Consider the following 21,474-nt stretch of genomic DNA (forward strand, 5'->3'; position numbering starts at 1 on the left):
TGTGTATTTTCCAGTCGATAACCGAGTAATTCAAGATGCATTGAGAGAACTCTGCCGGAGTGATCCTCTATCTCCACCGCCTTCATAGCCGCTCCCCTCCTTCGACCTCTTTTAAACTGATATACTGTATTGCCTATTAGGTGGGAGCAGCCCTGGTCCCCTTTTTCTGCGATTCACTGTGGATTTTCTCAAGCGATAGACCCCAACTCGGCTTTATATATAAGCCCGGTTGTTGCCGCGTTGCTGGCGCACATCAATTAGGTGCGATATCAAGAGAGAGCGCTTGTGGTCACAGCTATTATAAAAGGGTCTGGTGGGCGTCACCACCCACCATCAGTTAGGAGATATTGCCTTTACTCACAGGGCACCGGGGTCACAACGCAATGAAGAAAGCGCAGAGGGAGATATTTTTCACTTTTATTACCGGGGATATAGTATAATAACAGCCTCCCCTCTTTGTTCTTTTTGGAGTTTTTTCTTTTTTTCACCTTGATGGTTCAAGGAGGTTGATCTCTTATGCTTTTATGCTCTTGTCGGCATGTTTTTTTTTGTTAACCTCACTCACTTGACTTAATGAGCCGAAGCATTGCTTACAAGCCCCCTCTGTGCTTTCCTCCCCTTGTCTTACCAGCTAACTAGCGGTTGCCAGTGTCATTTTTGTGATGTTGCAGCTAGTAATATAAGCCCAGTTGCATAGTCACAAAAGTGATCATTGGAGACTGTGACTCTGCAACCAAGGGGCCACATGGACCCCCCCTCCTACCCTTATACCCCCCCTTCTCCTCCCTTTCTCTCCCCCTCCTTCCCCTCTCTCCTCGCTGTGCTCGGTGACCTGAGATGACCTCTCGCCTTTTTGCTTGCTCGTGGTTTGCTTGACTGCCTACGATACCCCCACCGCCATGCCTCCCTTCCTCTCTTGCTTTTGTCTTCCTCTCTCTTAAGTCCTTCTTTCTGTCCCTTTTGATGATTTCTGACTCCTCCTCTGAGTGTACATCCACACTAGTGCACACTGAGCGGGGGGGGTTTTGGCACCTGAAAAAAGCTTTTGACTCGCGTCGAGAGGGAGAGAGCTCAGCTACAATCTGAGGTTTTGTGGCAGTAAAGATAAGAAAGCAACTATCCGTCACCTCTTTCCTTCTCTGGCATCTTTTTAAAGTCCGTACGGTGGCTCTTGAAATACAGATGTTCACGAAATCATCATTTTAATCAATGCGAAAAGCCTGAATGAATGGTTTTCGCATGCCAATCTGCGATGATTGCACTTTCGCAGCGTCAGTTCTATCAAATCTTTAGAGAAGCATCCATTTTGACACATGCTCTTTTTTTAGACAGGACACACAGCTGCTGTAGCACATTGTAGCTACCAGTGTTGTAGTGACTAGATTGGTCTTAATGGTCTCGACTCGACTGCATTACTTGACTCGTTCTCAGAGAAGATTTTATTTCAAGGGAGATCACAAAATGCCATTTATTTGTTAACATCATTACTGTGACTGGATATAAAACTCCCTGCTTCAAACACAACCAATCACTTTATAATTTTGCATTTCTGTGACTCCAAGAAAGTGAGGGCGGGAGAAAGGAACTCGGTCTTGGCACACTCTGGTCTTGGTCATTGGTCACTTGTCAAATAACGATGATGAATGAAAAATGTACATAAATTGTAATCAAGTCTTTTCTTCAACCTAACTTCCTGTGAAGACAGAAGTCTATGTTAGAAGGACAGTCTGCTTGTAACTAACTGAGCTGTTAGTGAGTATGTGACATCTCGGTTAAGGCGGTCTTTAATACAGCACTGGAAGCTAACGCACCTTAAGTACAGCATGTGTTTCATAAAGTACTGTCTCACTCGCAAAATAAGATCGATTTTACAGTCCTTCCTAGTAGTAGTGTAGTCCACAAGTATGCCGTTTGTCAAATGTACAGGAGAGAAATCAATCTCATTGCGATCTCATTGCGGCTTACATTGCAAATTCAGTGACTCACTCCCCAGGTCTTCACACGAGAATGATCGGATCTTTTTATTTTTCCAAATAAGCTAGCTTTGTGTGGATATAGCCGGAGTCTGTTATGTCTCTCCATCAGTTTGTTTCTCTCTCTCTCTCTCTCTCTCTCTCTCTCTCTCTCTCTCTCTCTCTCTCTCTCTCTCCATCCCTCTCCCCCTCGTCTATCAGTTTCTCTCTTTTGTCTCTCTCCGTCTGACTCTTGTTCTCTCTCCGTATCTTCGTCAAGCTTGAATCCCCCTTACGGGGCGTTTCCTTTGAATCCCACACCCCTCTATACACCCCTGCCTGTTGGTGATTCTCTGCCGGCTGTTTCCATGGCAACATCACTTTTAATTGTCTGCAGCGAGCTCTGACTTTTCAGTGTTGGAAGGGTGGAGGATGAACATGGGTGGGGTTTTTCAGTGGAAAGACTTCCTTTCTCCATTTTTTTTTTGCATTGTCATGGTTTGGCCTGAGGAAAATGTCGCACAACCTGCTGCTAAAAATGTCTGCATTTTCAGTCCAGCACGAAACTTGTTTGTCCTAGAAATTCCTAAAAACACAACATTGTGTGTGTTTTTTGCAATAAGCAGTTTTGTTCTCTGATGTAACTCTCCTTTCATGTAGATAATAAATCAGGAATAATTGCAGAATATAATGTAATAGGTTCTTCTCATTTAGTGCAATTCTCCGCCACAGCTTCATGGTCCTGAATTTGTGTTCTGATAATGATGAAAAATATTCAGTGCAGTAGCTCACTGGAAAAAAAGAAATGAAAAAATGTCCAATACAGTTCTCCTTGTAATAAGTTCATTAACATGAACTGAAACAGCATAAAGTATTTATTTAAATCCAAACTCAAGGACCACTTACTAGTCTTTTCTAGACCATTGACTATATAAGAAATGTCATGAAGTCAGTTTGTGCACTACATTTTTGGAGCCTTGACAAAACCAATTTGGCTGTCACCATCTTGGATTTTATCTTCTTATCTATCTATCTAAATGTCGCTCAGCAAAGTCCCGACTCTTCTCTGTTCTGGCGCCTCAGTGGTGGAACGAACTCCCGACCAATGTCAGGACAGCAGAGTCACTTGCCATCTTCCAAAAAAGGCTCAAGACTCACCTGTTCAACCATACAACCCCCCCCCCCCCCCCCCCCCCCAAAAAAAGCACTTTTATGTTCTTACCTAAGCACTTTCTTCATAGCACTGTTGTTCTTAAGGTATGTTTGCTGAACAGCTACTACTTTACTCAGACGAGGACCTAACACTTTTTAGCTCTTACTTTATCGGCAATGATATGTTGTGGTTTCTTTCTTTTGACAAATGTACTTATTGTAAGTCGCTTTGGACAATCAAAATTTACATATTAGGGTGGAGCTAGGGTATGACCAAATGCTGAATAAGACATTTCTGGCAACTAAAAGAAAACACAAACAACTCCCAGACCAGACAATGTCGTTGTAGTGTTCTGTCAATTACGAGGTAGCATTGACTCTAAATGGACCATCATTTACTAAATGAACATCATGCTCTTTTGAAGAGTTGAAACTACAGATAAAGACCATAAACTCATGTTTACAATGTTTAGTGAGATAATAAATCAAGTCATTTTCTCATAGACGTCTATACAATCAGACTTCTTTTTACAACCAGAAGAGTCGCCCCCTGATGACCAGCAGAGAGAATGCAAGTATAAGGCACTTTACATTTGGCTTCACTTTTTAGAACTGAGGTTCCCACATATTTTAGTCCTTTCAACTTCTCATGGTCTTCCTCAGTGGATGGATTTTGCTCCGTTGTCATTACGTGCAAAGGATGATCTATTTTTTTCTCTCTGCTTGGCCTAACGTTACAGCAAATTTCATTGACATTTATTAGGTTTTTGAGATATTCTGTCTAAACTGAAAAAAAGGTCCAAAGCTGCATTGGCTGAGGAGAAAATCATTTAAATAACATGTGGAATGTTGAAAAGCTGCTTACGAGAAGGTTTCAAGCACAAGATGATCATGAAATTCATGCAAAACATAAACGACCATGGAAACTTTCAGTTCAAGGGAAGGAAAAACTGAAGCATCAACACCGCAGGTCTGAGGTTTTTCATTGACTGAGTGATGCATTATGGATTACACACACACTGTGCCTTTACATAATATGCTCCTGCTGAATATTGTTAGAGGATATTGTTGAATATTTAGAGTTATCACCATGAAATAGAATCAGAGATGGTTTCCAGCTGGGATCAAACTCACAGCGCTCGGCTTCTTGCTCAGATAGAAGCTGGATGTTTGAGTGGATCCGGCGACTGCCGTGCATTTTGATGCACAATGTGTCAAAATTTTGAACCGCAATTTTAAAAAGGGATGTGCCATTCTCAACAGGCAGCTCTTCACTTCTTTATGCCTATATGAAAGAAACATGAATGCAAAACTGTTTTGTCAGCTGTGGAATATTAAAATAAAGCAATGGGATGTTTTTTTTTATTCTTTATTTGACACATTAATGTTATTTGTGTTGAGTGGGTTTCAGCTGTGCAACATCAAGACCTGTCAGTAGCAAAATACGGCTTCAGAACTCGTAAGCAAAGCTCTGTTTTCAACATTTCAGGGTCCACGCTGTAAGTTGTTTCCATCAAAAACGTTATTATATCGTTGTAAAACCTTGTGGTGTTTTAATAAACCATCGTGAGCTTCTGGAGTCAAGAAGGAAGGAAAAAATGACAGGAAGGAAAACAATCACATTCTTTCTTGATAGGAATACCAAAGAAGAAACATTTCCAAAGACATCGCGGTTATGGTTTTAAGAAACATCGGCATCAACAACATCACTGTCTCGATCATTAATTTTTGTTCATTTTTGATTGTACGCTGCTGGCCAGTTATGATACCTGATACACCTTTAACATTTTGTACCCATTATGTTGTCTCTGGTTGACACATTAACGGTGTGCTATTATTTGTGCTTGTTATTCTACAAGCCTCCATACATGATGTATTGGCTGTATGTGTTTGTCCCTGTGACGTTAACGCTGAACTCGTTTTTCTGTTCTGTGTTTTTTACAGAAAAGTTAACAAGTGCTACCGGGGACGCTCGTGTCCTATCATAGTCCACTGCAGGCAAGTATTATTCAACTCTACTGTAACTAATGCAGTCTGTACTTCGTTTCCATGTGTTTGTAGCGTATGTTCTCTGATGTGATTATTAATGTTGATAATGAGCAAACAAGGATCCAAAGTGCCCGTTTACTGACCGTTTAATTTCTCACAAGCTGTCTTGTCACTTGTGTGTGTGGACGACAAACATGAAAAATTAGCCCAGAAATTGTGATTTAATTTTGACAAAATGTCCGGAAGATAGAGTGGTTGAGAGATATGTAGGAGTAAAGAGAAGTTTAGCTCATCTGCATATTCCCTCCACCTGAGGACTCCAGACCAGTGAGACATAATTAACAGAAAGAAAAGCTGACACACTTTTAATTCGTGGAATCCTCCTGATTGGATTAGATGTGAGGGGGAAAAAATAACTTAGATAAGATAGCCGTTACGTCTGTCTGCTCGCTCCTCCACTAAGTGATCGAGTATTTAATATGGTGTAATGGCTCTTCCAGGATGATGAAACTGTACATTTCTTGTCTAAATTGCCAGACTGCACCAGAGTGTGGAACCTTTCTTTGTGCAGCATCAGCTCTCATCAGCTGGATCATCGTAAGAAATCTTACAAGTGAAAGAAATGTTTAGAAACATGGTGTCTTCTGGTTTAGAGACTGCCTGCTAGAAGTAGTGTTTTTCAAGCTGACTTTCACGATGACACACAGTTTAACACTGGAGTTAGTTGAAAGCCTGGAGGGTCTCATCCAGACATTAAAGGGTGTTTGGTGCGTCGTTGATGAAATGAAAGTAAAAGTCAGTTTGGTGCAAGCCAATACTGTTTGGTGTTGACTTTAAAAAGGCTCCAAGAGGCCCCACACACCCAGACATCTGTTTGAAACTATTTTAGTTTTTTGCCAGCGTGAGAAAAACGCTTCTGCCAGACTCCCAAGTTTTGGTTCCAAGGTTGAGTAATCAGGAATTCCTCACAGCTACATCAGAAGAGTTTAAAGGAACTTCTGAAGTATCCAAACCTGTTGCGAATTGGCTAATGATATAGGGTAATTAATGGGTAATAAGCAGCAACCTACTTTGTTTTGCAAGTTCTCCGATGATGGCTGTTACTTTGAATATGTACTGCAGCACTGTGTTTAATGAGGAGTGTGAGATCCTGTGGTGTCTAGATGCTAGTTGAGACCTTTGAGTCACATCGTGCCTCGTGGCTTTTCGAATGCCGGCAGACACCGGGCCTTGAGCACAGAACAGCGTTCTCACTTCGACCGATCGGGGCTCAGTCCCAAACCCAGCCAGCATGAATGAAAGGATGGAGTCACACTCCCATTCATCCTGCAGACTTCCACTTACAGCTTTCAAACGGGTTTGTCAAAGCCAACTGTGCGCGGCCATTTATCAGCCCGATGTATACGGAGAGCAGAGTGAAGCAATCAGGATGAGAAGTGAGCGAGCAGTGCCGATGCCGAAATTCTATAATTATCTTCTATAATCCGAGAACGCCTCTCTCTCTCTCTCTCTCTCTCTCTCTCTCTCTCTCTCTCTCTCTCTCTCTCTGTCTTCTTTTTTTTGTCCTTTCAAATCTCTTTTTTCTATCTTCATCTTTATCTTTTCCATCCCTCTCTCTCTCTGCCTCTCCTTCGCTCCCTGTCGCTCATTTTAAATAGAGTGGGAGAAGGTAGCAGACATCTTGACGTGTTTACTCACAGCCCTCAGGCTTCAGCTGACACACACACACACACACACACACACACGTATATCTTTGATCGCCTTGTAATGATCCTGGCGAGGTGCAGCGATACGACAGATCTAATCACGCAGTAATAACCTGTATGACACACACACGAGGATACACACAATCTACCTGAGATCAGAGTAGTTTCTGTCTAGAAAACACACACACACACACTCACACACACACACTATGAAACTGTGGTGGTGCCGTTCAATTACTGTCAGTGGGTGTGATGAAATATACAGTTGTATAGTGTGTGTGTGTGTGTGTGTGTGTGTGTGTGTGTGTGTGTGTGTGTGTGTGTGAGTTTAGGTTTGCAGAATATATCCAATACCTTAGTGAAAATTAAATATTCAGGAAGCATGCACGCATGGCAGCTACCACACACACACACACACACACACACACACACACACACACACACACACACATACATTTGCATTAACTGGTTTACACAGCAGCCCATGAAATAGACTGGTTGGGTGCAGGGCATCAATTTTCAACACTTGAAATGAAACTAGGATAGAAAAATATTTCTAAAGGCCTTTACACACCAGGGGCTTTTTCATATATTTAATTCACACATCAATGTATTTTTTCAAACTGAAAAAACATAATGTGAAAGATGTAACTGATTAAAGGCATCAGCCAATCACTCTGTTATAGAGAGTTTCACCTGTATTTATGAACAAAAACTCAAAAATCGCAAAAATAAGTTTATTTATATTCTTTTAGAATAGAGAAACATGCTTTTCCATCCATTTAAAAAAAAAAATGAAGCGTCTCTGTTAAACAGGTTTATATTTTGATGTTAATTCCTGACCAAAATAAAACCATCCTCAGCCTTTCTGTTCCATAATTGAACGCCTTTGAAGTGGTTTATCCCCTTGAAATAGCATTAGACGACTCACAAACCTCGACATATGGAAGCTCTCCGGCTGCTGCACACCTGCTTTACACTGGAGGCTCCACACCAAAATAAACGTGGGATTGTTACAGTGAATGTGTGGGTGTGTGTCATTCAGATCTTAGAACTTTACCCTGCAATTTTGCAGCTGCTTGCTGAGTTGCTAAATGCAAAACAACTTCGGATTCAATATTTTTTTACGATTGCCAATCCAGCTTTTTTTTGTTGGTTGTTGTTGTTTTTTTTCAACAGGGCAGATTTACCTGCAGACTAAATGGAAACACAGTCTGCAAATTCACAGTCCTGACAGTTAAAACATAGTTTAGTGAACTGCAGTAGATTAATTTTGCTATGTTATAGAAATAAAACTATGTAAAATGGATGATGTATCCCGAGGGTTTCATAGTCTTGTTGGTAATGGCAAACTTTACTTTGAAAATCACTGTTTTCTTTATCTAGCTCTCATGATAATATATATTATATATATATATTTTTATGATAACACTGTAACAAAACATGTATTATGACCAAAAGATGGATATGAGCAGAAGAAAAGTGTTAAAATAAAACACATTTACAGATGTAATAATCTGACAAACTGTTTGACTTAATTCATACTTTGCCTTTCTCACTCTCTCTCTCTCGTGCAGTGACGGAGCGGGAAGAAGTGGAACCTACGTCCTGATCGACATGGTCCTCAACAAGATGGCTAAAGGTGGGTGTTGTCTGTTCCCCCCTCACATCTGTGGAAAGTATATAACCACGTTAAAAACTGCACAGTTGCATCAAATATCATGAGTCCAAAGAAAGCAGAGATGTCACGTTTCCTTGGTGTGATGAGATAAAGGGAGATAAACCCTAATAAACCAAATCTTCGTCAAGTAGCGTGTCCCCACTTTTAAACTGTTAAAATCAAACACCGTTGACCTTGAACACTTCCTTTGAAGCGTCAGCAGGACTCTGCATTTGAAGCTCATTGGGAGTGCATGATAATTACAGCGTGATATAATAAACAGAGTGTAGTAATTATGTAGGGGACTGAATATTTCATGAGGCAGGGGCAATTCATGACATTAAATTAAGTGTCAGATTGCTTTTTTGGGAGCAAGTGACTTTAATGTGATTAGGTCAGTTTTTAAGCTCCGGCTTGTACTTACATTTACAGATAACAAATCCTTAGTGACACAGCATGTATTTGGATTCTTCTCACGTCTCCGTGCTTTCTGAAAAACCTGTCCAACCACAACAGGCCACCACCCCGTGCTTAATGTATCAGTCCCTCAGAGTGTGGAGCTCCATGCACGTTCAAGACTTTTTGTTTCATTGGTCTCTAGTTAGCTTGTAGTTAGTAGATCACGGTGGGTTGCATGAATAAAAGTACTAGTCGTAAAACAGAGACTGTGGAAAAGGACTGGAGGTGAGAAAAATGTATTTCTAAATCAATTTAAAGATATAATCTGATGCCAGTTTGCACAGTGTGTGTGTGTGTGTGTGTGTGTGTGTGTGTGTGTGTGTGTGTGTGTGTGTGTGTCCCATGGTGGTGGTGCTGCTGTAGCAGAACGAGCTCCTGGGTTTTTAATTCCACATCAAAGGGTCAGTCGGGCATCAGGGGCCCCTGCTCAGCACCCGGGGCCCGGGGAGAGAGAGGGGCGGGGCCGGGTGGGAGTTGGTGGATGTGAACCGTCTGATGTGAACTGTTCATATCACAGAGGACACTAGTCCCCTGCCCTGAATCCTTAACTTGCTTTAATCACAAAGTTCTCAACATTTTTTTATTTATTTTTATTTTTTTGTCATCCAGTCCAGTTCAGGATCTGTGTGGAAAATAATGTTAAAGTTGCCAAGTTTAGACTGGTTTCATTTTTGTTTTATTTGAAATAAATAAATTGCAATAAAAACCTATCTAGCCGGTAACCCCTGAAGGGAGGAGGAGTTTTACGTTTGGTTCCACTTGGATTAAGGACGGGATGATCTTTAAGTTTGGTCGTCTACTCTGTGAATAAAAACAAACGCACCTATGAACCGTGACCAGGCCTTCATGGTGTCCTCCAAGAATTAGACTGCGTCCAAAATCACTGTTCACTATATAGTGAGTTGGCCATGTTGTAGTGCTGACTGAATGTTTAGTGATAATTATTATATCCTATATCATGGACTCAAAGCATCCAGAAATTCATCTAGGAGTGCACAACCGATGGTCACTAAGCGAGCGCTATACCATCATGCAACAGTAGGGTATACCGCTCCTTTCCTTCTTTCCTTTCACAATAAAAGCCCTAGACATATACAAGGCATAACTGTTTAGCAGGGGAACTTAAAGTACAACACATTAGCGTACAATATGTATTTATTACAAAAAAATCTAATGGTCTTTATTATGGACGGTCCACTGGCCAGCTCAGTGTATAGTACTCTACACAGGATATTGAGTAGGGAGTAGTGAATGAGTGCGTGATCTCGGACACAATCATAGAGCGCTGCAGGCAAAAAGCCAATAGAATTTTTTTTCCGTTGGGTTTTGAATTATTGCAGGAAATGTAAAAATGCTGCAGCACTCATGATAAATAATAAACAGAGTTAACTCTCTTTGTCAATGAGGGATTTCTGTTCATTAGCAGGAAAACGCTTCATGAAATCAGACCGAGATCAGGGTTGGGGGCGAGCTTCACTGTGAGGATCAAAGTGTATTTCAGCACCTTTGACGCCATGTGAAATCTCTGTTTGGAAATAGAAAGTTAATGTTGACAGAAAACTTTTCATGGACAGAAACAGCACTTTGTTTAGAGTTTTGACAGCTCCCCCCGTGTTCAACTTTATCTAATTGCCTTTGAAGAGGTTTCGTAAACCCGAGGCTTCGTGGAATCTGCTAAAGCTCACGCAGGAACATTTAATCCTTCAGGTTAAAACATGAAAATCCCCAGAAGAGGTACGAGAATCTCAACCGACAGCGATGACATGAAGCTTTATGTTTGGGAGTTTGCTTTGTTTTCGTCAGTGTGAATTATTTATGATTTGCTCTCTCATGCCTTCGGCATCTGCTCAGCAAAGTGATGATGACGACGGTGAAGTCATTCTGTACTTTGTACATATTTGAGCTCGACATAGTTTTCCTGTCAGTTTGCTGCCACTTTCTATCATTTCACGGCGTTACGGGAAATGTTTCACTTTTCACTTTCATTTACCGACAACTATAGTTTTACTACATTGTTGATAAATATTTTAGTTACAAACCATTTGATATAAACCACCCAAAAGTAAAGTCATAGGCTACAAACAAGCTGTGTCATGCCTTTAAAAGCCAGTATCAGTTGGGTCCTAATAGCCCACAAACACTCACATACAACACACTACGATACAGACTTTTACTTTATGGTCAAAATCTGAAATATCCTGACTTTTAGTTCCAATGTGGAGCAAGCAAAAAAAAATAACAAAACTATACTACCCATAATGCAACTTAAAGGTATCTTTTCTTAAAATCCCTCTCTAAAAGTAGTCCCCATATTCAAAGAGACAGCTTTGTGGTTGTTTTGTGTCTTTGTGGTTATTTTGTGTCTTGTTTTGGTCATTTGGTGTCTCTGTGGTTTTTTCACAACTTCAAACAGAGGCTCTAGTCTAGGGGCCCCCGAACCCTCAGGGCCCCTGGGCCTGTTCAGTAGTCCGTCCCTGCTCCAAACAAACCTGACAACCTTATCGTTATTTTAGAGTTATTTTCTCCTTCTAAAGCTCTTCATGGGCTCATTGTTACTCAAAGTGATGCTTAAACTAAATACAACTTAACATTCTATCTTCTAGTTAAAATTGTTGGCATCTAATGATTATAAAAATAATTTGATTTGCAGATGAGATTAAAATATTCAGTCTTTTTAGAGTTCAAATCATGTGGTATTACACCTCTGCTCCTCCCTCCACTGTTGCTGCCCTCAGCTCTGCACCACCCTTATTTTGAAGGTTTTTGTCTGTCCTGAGAAGCTAGAGGCCCCCAGGTTTGCAGGCTTCCTCCATCCTGATCAAAGACACTTCCCACCACCCCCTCCTCCTCTTCCTCCCTCCCAGACACAAAATCACTCCCTCACCCTCCCTCCCTCCCCCCACTCCATTCTCACTCTTTTTCTCCCAAGGAATGAATTGTAAATTTGAGAATTATGGCGGTGTTGCAGGGTTGAGGAGGTGTTGCTGTGGTTCTCACGTTTTGTTTTCCCTTCGTCTTTTGCAAAAGGCTCCTCTCTCAATTGCCTCCCCCTCCTCCCTCCTCACTCCACCACCTCCACCACCCGCTACTCTTCTCTTCATCTTAAGAATCCAATGAAACCCATCGAGTGTTGGAGCTTTTCAGCATCCCTCCGTTTCTTTTCGCCTTTTTTTTCCCAGGTCCAGCTGGTGAGCCAGGTCCTCGGCTTCAGCTTTCGGGGGTCTTTTGCGGCCTCCTCAAGGGCCCTGTCTTTCTTTTTTTTTAATCTTTCTTTCCTCCCCCCTCCCACCCTCCTCAGTCCTCCTCCTTGACCTCCACCCCAAAGTGAGGAGGGAAAGTTGAGGTTTTTTTTTTACCATTCCTCTTTTTTTCATGCCTCCACCATCTCCTTCAAGGGAGAGTTTTGCAAAGAGGAATAGATTTTTTTAAGTTTATCAGAACCTGCACAATAGCTCTCGGCTTGTTAAGGCCTCCCCCCTCCCAGATAATAAAAAAGGGAAAACTAAAGCAGTGAGTAGCGCTTTGCTGGCTAGAAAGGAGTCTATTGTGTTGTAAAAAGACAAAAAAAGGAGGCTCAAAACCTGTGAAACAGAAAAATAAAATGGTGTGAATGATCAGCTCTACCAGCATTCATTTTCCTCTTCATGCAGGCAAAAAAGAAAATGATTATGTGTCACGGCATGTTCTCTTGTTCTTTTTGAATGAAACTGTTGCTCCCACCTCGGCCTCTCTTGTCTCATTTCTGTCTTCATCTGTTTCTTTCTGGTCTTCCTTCCACATTAACATCTATTTCCCCCCTCTGTCCTTTGAGCTCGCCTCTTTTTCCTTTCTTTTGTTCCTCTGCTCCTTTTAAAGATGATGGTTGTCTACCTGTAGCAATTAGCTGTGCTCCGATGGCATCATGAGATGACATAAGGCCATTAGAAGTTAGAAAATGAGTTTTACAGTTTCTTACAGAAATGCCGTTCACTAAATAAACACACATATTATTTTTATACAAGTGCATTAAGAGCATTAAATCTCAGAAATCCATTTTTTCGTTATTCATTATTCCCTCTTAAAAGCATTACAGGCTCGTGGTTGTATTTTCCGACCTTCCTTTTATAACACTCCTTTCACTCATTACATAGAGTCTGTTATTTCTTGGACACTTTAATATTAAGACAGTAAAACAGACTCAATAACAATTTATCAGCGAATCATGCTTTTCTGCAGAGAAACCTATAAAATAATCATTTTTGCACTAATTTAATATACTGAGACAGAATATTTTACAGTTACTGAAAGAGGTGAAAGTCATTTTGTGGTACATTTTACTGATGATTGTATCTTTATGAATGAGAATCATTAATAAAAACCGAAATGGACTTAAATATTTTCTAGACTTAAAGAGCCTTATTTCAAACATTTAATGTTTGTTTTGGTCCTGAAACACCTTTTAATTATTTCATTTTTTGCAGTTCTGCCAACATATTTAGCAATAAAGATATATGTTTAATATTGATGATTTATAATAAATGCCAAATATATGAATAAACTGCTTGGTTATTGATGCTGAAACAGTGGACTTGAGAGCTGGACTAGAGTCAGGCTTGAGCCTTGACTTGGACTAAACTGCAGATAAACTTCTTAAAGACTTGAACTTCTCTTCAGATCTAAAAACAAAAAAACCTCAAAGGGTTGGTAAATTCTTTAAAAGGTGAAAAATGAATAAAACAGTTGCGGGCAACACAGCCTAAATATTGTAGAAAACATTGCAAACATTGCTTTGAAAAGAAAAACAACAATTTGCTTTTAAATAAAGTAAATTCTTCCAAAAGGTTGAGACTCAACTTGACCAGGTGGCAACTTCGGGTTCTGAAAAACAAGACAATTCACCAATCTCCTAAACCTGCATTCTCTCTGCTGGCCATCAGGGGGCGACTCCTCTGGCTGCAAAAAGAAGTCTCAGATTATATAGAAGTCGATGAAAAAATGACCCTACTTCTCACTTGATTTATTATCTCAGTAAAAATCAATTCAACATTATGTTAATTTAGTAAAATTTGGAGTCAAATAGACCGTATGCTATGTTTTAGGGCGGGGCTTCCTTGTGATTGACAGTTCACTACCACGGTGCTGTTCGGTCTGGGAGGTGTCTGTGTTTTGGTCTTACAGCTTGCCTGTCTGGCACGTTGACTGGCTGACTGGCAAGTAAACTGGGACCAGCACACAGAAACACACAGGCATGTCAGGACTTGGCCGGGGCTGACAGACCTTTGGTGGGCGACCCTCCCGAGCTGAAAGGCTACAGGACGACTATCAAAGGCTGACGAGGGATCAGCTCAGTTTCTTTTAGAAAACCACATGAGGGCCTGTGATTTCCTTTACAAAGTCCTCTCCAACCGTTTCTTTTTCCTTTATCTTTTTTCATCCCGACAATAAAACACCACCACCTAGCTGCTTGTTTGTGTGTTCGATTGTGCAAAGAGGATGAATGTAATCGCCTTGTGCTGTTCTAAAGGGAGCGGGTATAAAACAGCAGATTGACAGATGTTAGCTGGATTATCTTGGCTGCGCTTTGAACCCAATCCAACACCATGTTTTCTACGTGTGTTTGTGTGTGACAGGTGCCAAGGAGATTGACATTGCAGCGACTCTGGAGCACCTGCGGGACCAGAGGCCGGGAATGGTTCAGACCAAGGTAACGCACACACCTGCACCTGAAAATAAGGGTTTAGTGGCGACATATGAGACACCGCAAAAACACAATGTTATTTTGACTTTTCAAATAGTCCGCTGAGTGTGGTTCGTTAATTTACACACATTCACAGTCGTCTAACAGAAAAGATGGCAAAGGTCAGAAATCCACATATGATTCATCAAAACCGAATCAGAAAAAAAAAAAAAATCTCTCTCACCAACAAATAATCTTGGCAGTAGTAGATTTAATTACATATTTTAAGCTGTTTAGAACTGGTGATACAGGCCATAATTCCCACAAATATCTATTTCATATTGCTGTGAACACATTCTCCCCCAAAAATATATTTGAACACATGATGAAAACATGATTTACCTTCAGCAAATAATATTTTACTGAGTAGAGCTTGAATGTATCATAATGCAAGTTGTTGTCACAGTTGTAAAGAGTTGTAAGCTTTGTGTCCTCTTCACTCATCTTACTGTCTGTGCTGCTGAAGTAAAACAATCACACATAAACATCTAAATATAAATGGCAGCCAGGAGGCGAGTTCATCTGTTTCAGATCAGAAGAAATTCTTTGTAACAAACACGTCCAGAGTCAAAGTCACAAGTTTCAGTTTGCCGCATATCACTGCAGAATTAATAGAGCTTTCCATAGATGACGCATGGCAGCCAGCCGCAGGCCGTACTTCCCCGCCTTCTATAAGTGGCATCAATAACTTCCCAAACCCCAATGGCTTCTTTTTGCTTTGGCATACAAACATAAGCAAAGATCATTTTAAGCTGCTTAATGAAAGATGACACATCACATCGTTGAGCCGAGACACACGTCTGGCAGGAGAGTTCGGGAAAGAAAGTTCAGTTTGAAGGATGGTCTCCACAAAGTCACAAACGTCATCTTGTCATTCTTCCTGGCGTTGATACAAGCTGGGAATCAAACCCGCGACCTGCCCGTCACAGTATGGCCTCTCGAACGATAAATCACACCACTGTTTAAAGCTTCCTTTGATGTGAACATTGAACGTTGGCCGGTGTTCTCCGAGCCCCTTTGTGACATTGCCGTTTTTACAGGGTCGTTCGTCTGCATCAGGCAAGATCAATGGATGTCAGAAAGGGAACTGGACAGGGATTGTAGTCCGGTCTGCTCAGGTCACAGAGGAATATGTAAAGAATTCAAACGAGTGGTGATAATCTGTGCTAAAAGCTGCTCCCAGGGCAGCACTATCACAAGTTCTGAACTGAAAAGTGTTTGAAATGGAAATAGAGTTCCATGGAGTTTTTTTTTTTTTTTTTTTTTTTAATTTTGAAATTTGACCAAAGCAGTCAATGCGGAGCAGCATCACAGCAGCAGGTGGAGCCGCAATATGGTGCAACAAGTGATTGGACTCAGTGTTCTTGCATCTATCACCATGTATTTACATAGAAATAGATGTAAAAGTATGGATTATATAAATAAGAAAATAAAAGAAGAAGAAATAAGAAAGTTTGTAAACAATAAATAGAATACATTTGTTGGTATGCTATCCCCATAACAGTGACCATTAATACACCATTTATACCACAAACACAACTCACACGTATACATGGCCTCAGAGGTTTGCCGAAAACCACCCGAGTCATTGTTGGTCACGCTGTTGGCAGGGTGACACCGGCCTGGAAACCGGCTGGCTGGCCGGTGAACATAATGGGAAAGGAAAGCGGAGGTGTGTGTAGAACATCGGTGTATCGACCCAGGCTTTATTAAACCATGTTTCCTCGGCAAACGGCTGTCACGGCGCTCTCTGGCTGAGTCCCTTCACACATCGATCCCCCTCCTCCAAACCTCAGCACTCAGATATCATTCCAGTTTATGATGAGGGACGATGTTGTTTGGGCCCTTTGTGATGACACAGTAAACTGAATGTGTAACTGTTCTAATGAATCAAATATTCCAAAATGAATTATAAGCTTCAAGTTACAAAGGATTTTCAATGCAGAACTTAATAAAGCCGCTTTTACATCTTTGCTCAAAGTAACACCGTCCTTTACTGCTTGAATATTCAAGCATATTTTTTGAGAAAACCTTATATATATAATTACACATCTTCAACTGTAAATCAAAATAATTTCCATCCAACAAATACATGCAGAGGAGGCTGGCTGAGGAATCAGAAATGAGAACCTGAGAAGTGGAGGCAGATTAACACACATGGTTTGTTTCAGCAGCTCAGAGCTTCTCTCCTCTGGATCGATAAGAGTTCACCTTTCACAGATTTTAGTGAGTAAGTCAAGCTGACACTAGTGCTGGGGGCAAAATCAGGCTTTGTAGGACTTTGTTAACCAGCCAAAGTTTTTTAGCAGCTTCATCATCTGGCCAAAGGCAGCACGTATCAGTGAAATCAAATTTATCCTCTCCAGGCTGTTGTTTGTGTGTTTCACTACCTTTCATTTCCTTCCTCTCTTTTATTCTCCTTTCTCCGTCTTCCCACAGGATCAATTTGAGTTTGCGTTGACGGCCGTCGCGGAGGAGGTGAACGCCATTCTGAAAGCTCTTCCACAGTAGGAAGGAGCACCTCCCTCTGATGGACCTCCTTCCTCCTCTTCTGTCTCATCTGGAGGACTGTCCTTATATTTCCTCTCCCCATTAACTTCATGTTCTTCCCTGTTTCTGTCTCCTTTCACTCGTCCCCTCTGCCTTTTTTGTCTAATCCTTCCGTCTCCTCTTTTCCCATCAGTTTTTTTCCTCTCCTCTTCCATCCCACCTCCTTTCCCCTCACGTCCCCTCCCCCTCTCCTTCCATCTGAGTAAAATTGTGCCAGTAAACCGTTGAACCAGTCCTGTACATAGATAGACCTTCCTTCTATTGTAACGATCCATGCAGCCTGTTTTCCAAAGTGTCATTGAAACACAGTTTCATAGATTGATAAAATGTTTCCATAGTATATTTATCAGAGCTTCTGTTTGATTGGTCTTTGTTTTGGGTGTGTGTGTGTGTGTGTGTGTGTGATGTTTGATCATCATGTGTGTATCACAAAAATGGTATTTGTGTCTGATTTATAGAGCCATGCTTTCTGATCTGTTATCATGCGGTATGCTACAGTGTCACAGTGCAACTCATATCCCGTTCAAGATTTCTTTTGATGAAAACCTGCCAACAGCGCGTTGTTTCCAAAATTCGTGGCAACTCCATTGAACATCTGCAATTCTCCACTTATTGTGAGAGAGAGAAAAAAGATGCCGGTACTGGATGTGAGGTGAAATTACATGGATATATATATATATATTTTTTCAATGTGTGATTCTTATTATCCTAGTAGAAGCAATATTGTGTTTCTTCAACCTGAATCGTTATCTCTCGTGGACGACCAATACGTGTAGCTTGTCAGTGAAGTTACACTCCTGTCTGCCTTAATGAAAACACAGTAGATGGACTTAAATGCGTCCTGCCACGGCGAAACTAAGCGCTCAATTTTAAAATGGCCTTATTCCAGCGGATGAACCTGTGGATCAAAGGTTTGCCGTGCTGTTGCTTAATGAAGACAAACACAGAACAGCATGCAGCCTTTAAGAATCTGAGTTTTTGACCGTCTTAAATCAAACACTATTTGAATGCTGGAATGAAGCCATTGCAAAATAAAGTATTTCTGACTAGAAGTTATATGATGATGGAGGATAGGCTTGCTTCTGAATAGCAGTTCTTCTATGTAGCATTAATGGATGATTTGTACATGTACAGTAGCTGAACCTGTATTGCATTGAAAAGTAGTTTGTGTTGACACTCGTCAGCTGGTTTTCCCAAAAGCATCTTGAAACTGACTGCATTTTATTGTTGTATAAAAATGGAGCAGCATTAAAGGACCATACCGCTGATTGTTTTTGCATGTTTTAACCCATTTACTTCCAGCCACTTGTAATTTGCTCTTTCTCCTGTGGTTCTCATTTTTACCTATATTCCAGGAAGCCATTTATTTCCATTCATTTATTTCAAGGATAAAAATCTATCAGCGGAATCATTATTGTGCGGCCTTTTCAAAGCAGTCTTCACTTAAAATCACATTACCATGCACAAATGATTGAACCTGAACGAGAATCTCTCTCATTATATGTAGGAGAGGCTGCTCATATTGTATGGGAGTAAATGGAAACAAATGGCTGCCTAGAATATTAATAAAAATATGAAACGCATTCATAGATTGTCAACAGTCATTACACCTGATTTGTATTTTCGGGAGTGAAAAACACCAGTGTGGTCCGTAATCATGCAATGACAAGCTACAATCTGTATCCATTGGTGCTTTTTTGTTCTTGGTTGATTTAAGTTTCACACTGTAGAGTTAAAGGCTTCAATGAGTTTGTCGTTATTCATATGTAGCCTTTATTGTCAAATACAGATACATTGATGACCTTTCAAACATGAGCATCAGCCCAGAGATTATTTACTTTTGATTGGTTTCCAAATATGGAGGAGTTGGCCTCTGAGATGTTTTTACCCATAAATTCCAGAAATAATACGATTGATTTTTGGGTAAAGTAACCCAGTTGGGGGTGAATACATCCATCATCTAAAGATGCCTTTGGGGAACCAGCTCATAGTTGGTGTACAATCAACCTTAAATTGACTACTTTCAATGTACTCACACTGTATAAACCGTTTTGAATATCCTGTCAATCAGTTTCTAGTTTGATTTGTCCCGTCTGATTTGAGTGGCCAATAGTAATGCTTGCATACACTCTGCTACTAGTGCATGGCTATTTATTCAGCAGTGTGATATACTTTTCTGTGGCCTCAAGACAGTCTGAGCAAACTCTTCAAGTAAACGTGTTCACTTTATTCCAGACTATGTATTGCACAAGGAACTCCGAGGAACTTAAAAATGAAGCCAAGGATTATCGTCTCTCGACTGTGCAGATCATGGTTAAAGCAAGTTGAAAGGTGGCGCAGTATCGATATGATGTAACACTGCTGCAAGCTGCTTTGTTGGAATCGACTCCAATTTTCATCATGACAGTGACGCGTGCTGCTAGAAATGCTCCTTACAGCAGCTTGTTTAATGTGGAATAGGATAAAAGCTTTCTGCCTTTTTAAAGATACCATCATGTATGTTAATTACATTGGAAATATGTGAAACTGCAGTAAAATAATTGAAATGATCTGATTCTACTGGCTAGTTTTAATGCGAGTCAATGCTAAAATTGTTAAAACTTTTTGTTTTTCTTGCAGTGATGATGCACAGTAGGTCATGTTCCCTAATGCTGATATATCTTTCACGCACACACCATTAAGTATCAATAGATGGCTGGTCTGTTGCATTAAAACTCTGTACATAAACCTCAAAAAACAACAGAAGATATTTTGTTCTATTGGTGTAAACACATTGTGAATAAAGTCTCATTGTCGAAGCAGTATCGTAATGCACTCCTGACTTGAATGTTTTTTTTTTTTCTTTTTAACCATTGTTCATATAACTTGTGCTTGAACAAAAACCTGTTTTATAGAAAACCGAACACACGGCGACTCTAACCTTCAGCATCACTCTGCTTTTAAAGGAGAGGTGCCACTTAATACATCCACAACCTCTCTACTGAGAGTGTAATGGCAGGCTTCACACAATTCATGGTTGGATACAAACCAAGCCGAGCTTTCAGGGTCACATTTTGGTCTTGTCAACCTGAAAAATGAAAATGAAAAGAATTGCCAAATAATTTGTATTGGATTTTAAAATGTACAGAGCACACAGTGAACATGAAAAACAGAAGGCAGTGGGTCTGTGTTGCTCCAGCTTGCTTACAAAACTGTGCACTCTATATTCCAAATTCATGCATATTGAATATTCAATCTGTAACAATCTGTTCAAATTCAAAAACAGGCCCTGCTTAACAGTTGAGTGTGGGGGGGGGACTCCTAACATACATTGACAAATACAGATCCATGGCATTTTTGCATTCAGTAACTTAAGCATTTAGGATTCAAAACCATGGAAGTATAACACATGTCTCTTTAATCTCTTCTGTAGGTATTCCATTTTCTTTGTTAATTTTGTCTGGACACAAGGATGAGACTGAACCATACACTAAATCATACTACACATACTATAGCTGTCAAATTAGTTTGAATTCTCCAGGATTGGAGTAGTGAGGCAGCCCCAATCATGTTGTCATCTGATTATTCCCAGGAGACATGTCGACTTGTGACAGTAAGAATTAAAGAACAGGTGTAGGTAATAACATTAACAATGGCTCCATTCTGTTCACTAGTGACTGAAAATGTAGCAAAAGTGCCATCTTGGACGCCCATATGGAAGATAAAACATAATAAACCACCATCTGGGGTGCCTTCCAGTGAGGAAAACGTGATGGAGTGTTCTTTAGGGTGCTTTTCTAGTGGAGAAAACATGATGACATGCCTTCTTGGATTCCCCTACAGTAGATAAGAGCAGATTAAGTGCCTTCTTGGATGCCCTTCCAGTGGGGAAAACATGATCAAGAGCCCTCTTTGGTGCTCCATGCTAGATAAAACATGCATGCTGGTGTCCCACTACATGGTGCCCTTTTTTAGTCTTTTTTGCCCCTGCCCCTCAGACAGCCTGAATCAGCCACTGGTTATATTCCAGTGTCCCAGTCACCATGACAGTGAGCCAGCAGGTACAACCTGACCCTGAAAGTAAAAGCCTTTCTCACCAGCATGATCTGAAAATGCGGTGCAGGATTATGCATGCACACCGGGTCCAGTTCTATTTCCGTCAGATGTGAAAATAATTTGATACACCTTCGTGTTTACAGTTTTTTGGACTAACTAAACATGCACATCTCACTAATGGTGTGAAAAGGCTTTAAAGCAGGTAAATGGTTTTTGATATAATTATCAGATTCTTTAAGGGCTGTCTGCTCAGCT

At 40.7% G+C, this 21,474-nt stretch overlaps 1 protein-coding gene across 1 annotated transcript in view; it reads left to right on the top strand.

Moving 5' to 3' along the window:
* The window catches only part of LOC311012355 (receptor-type tyrosine-protein phosphatase N2-like), a 228,559-nt gene extending 208,571 nt beyond the window's left edge, over positions 1–19,988 (top strand). Inside the window, exons 20-23 of the mRNA XM_084007783.1 lie at positions 5,049–5,102; positions 8,377–8,441; positions 14,528–14,601; positions 17,074–19,988. Coding sequence (XP_083863909.1) covers positions 5,049–5,102; positions 8,377–8,441; positions 14,528–14,601; positions 17,074–17,145 — 265 coding nt within the window. The 3' untranslated portion in view covers positions 17,146–19,988. The remainder of the gene's footprint in view (positions 1–5,048; positions 5,103–8,376; positions 8,442–14,527; positions 14,602–17,073) is intronic.
* Positions 19,989–21,474: the final 1,486 nt, after the last annotated feature.

Source organism: Eutrigla gurnardus, assembly GCF_963514095.1.
Source record: "Eutrigla gurnardus genome assembly, chromosome: 4".
NCBI lineage: Eukaryota > Metazoa > Chordata > Actinopteri > Perciformes > Triglidae > Eutrigla > Eutrigla gurnardus.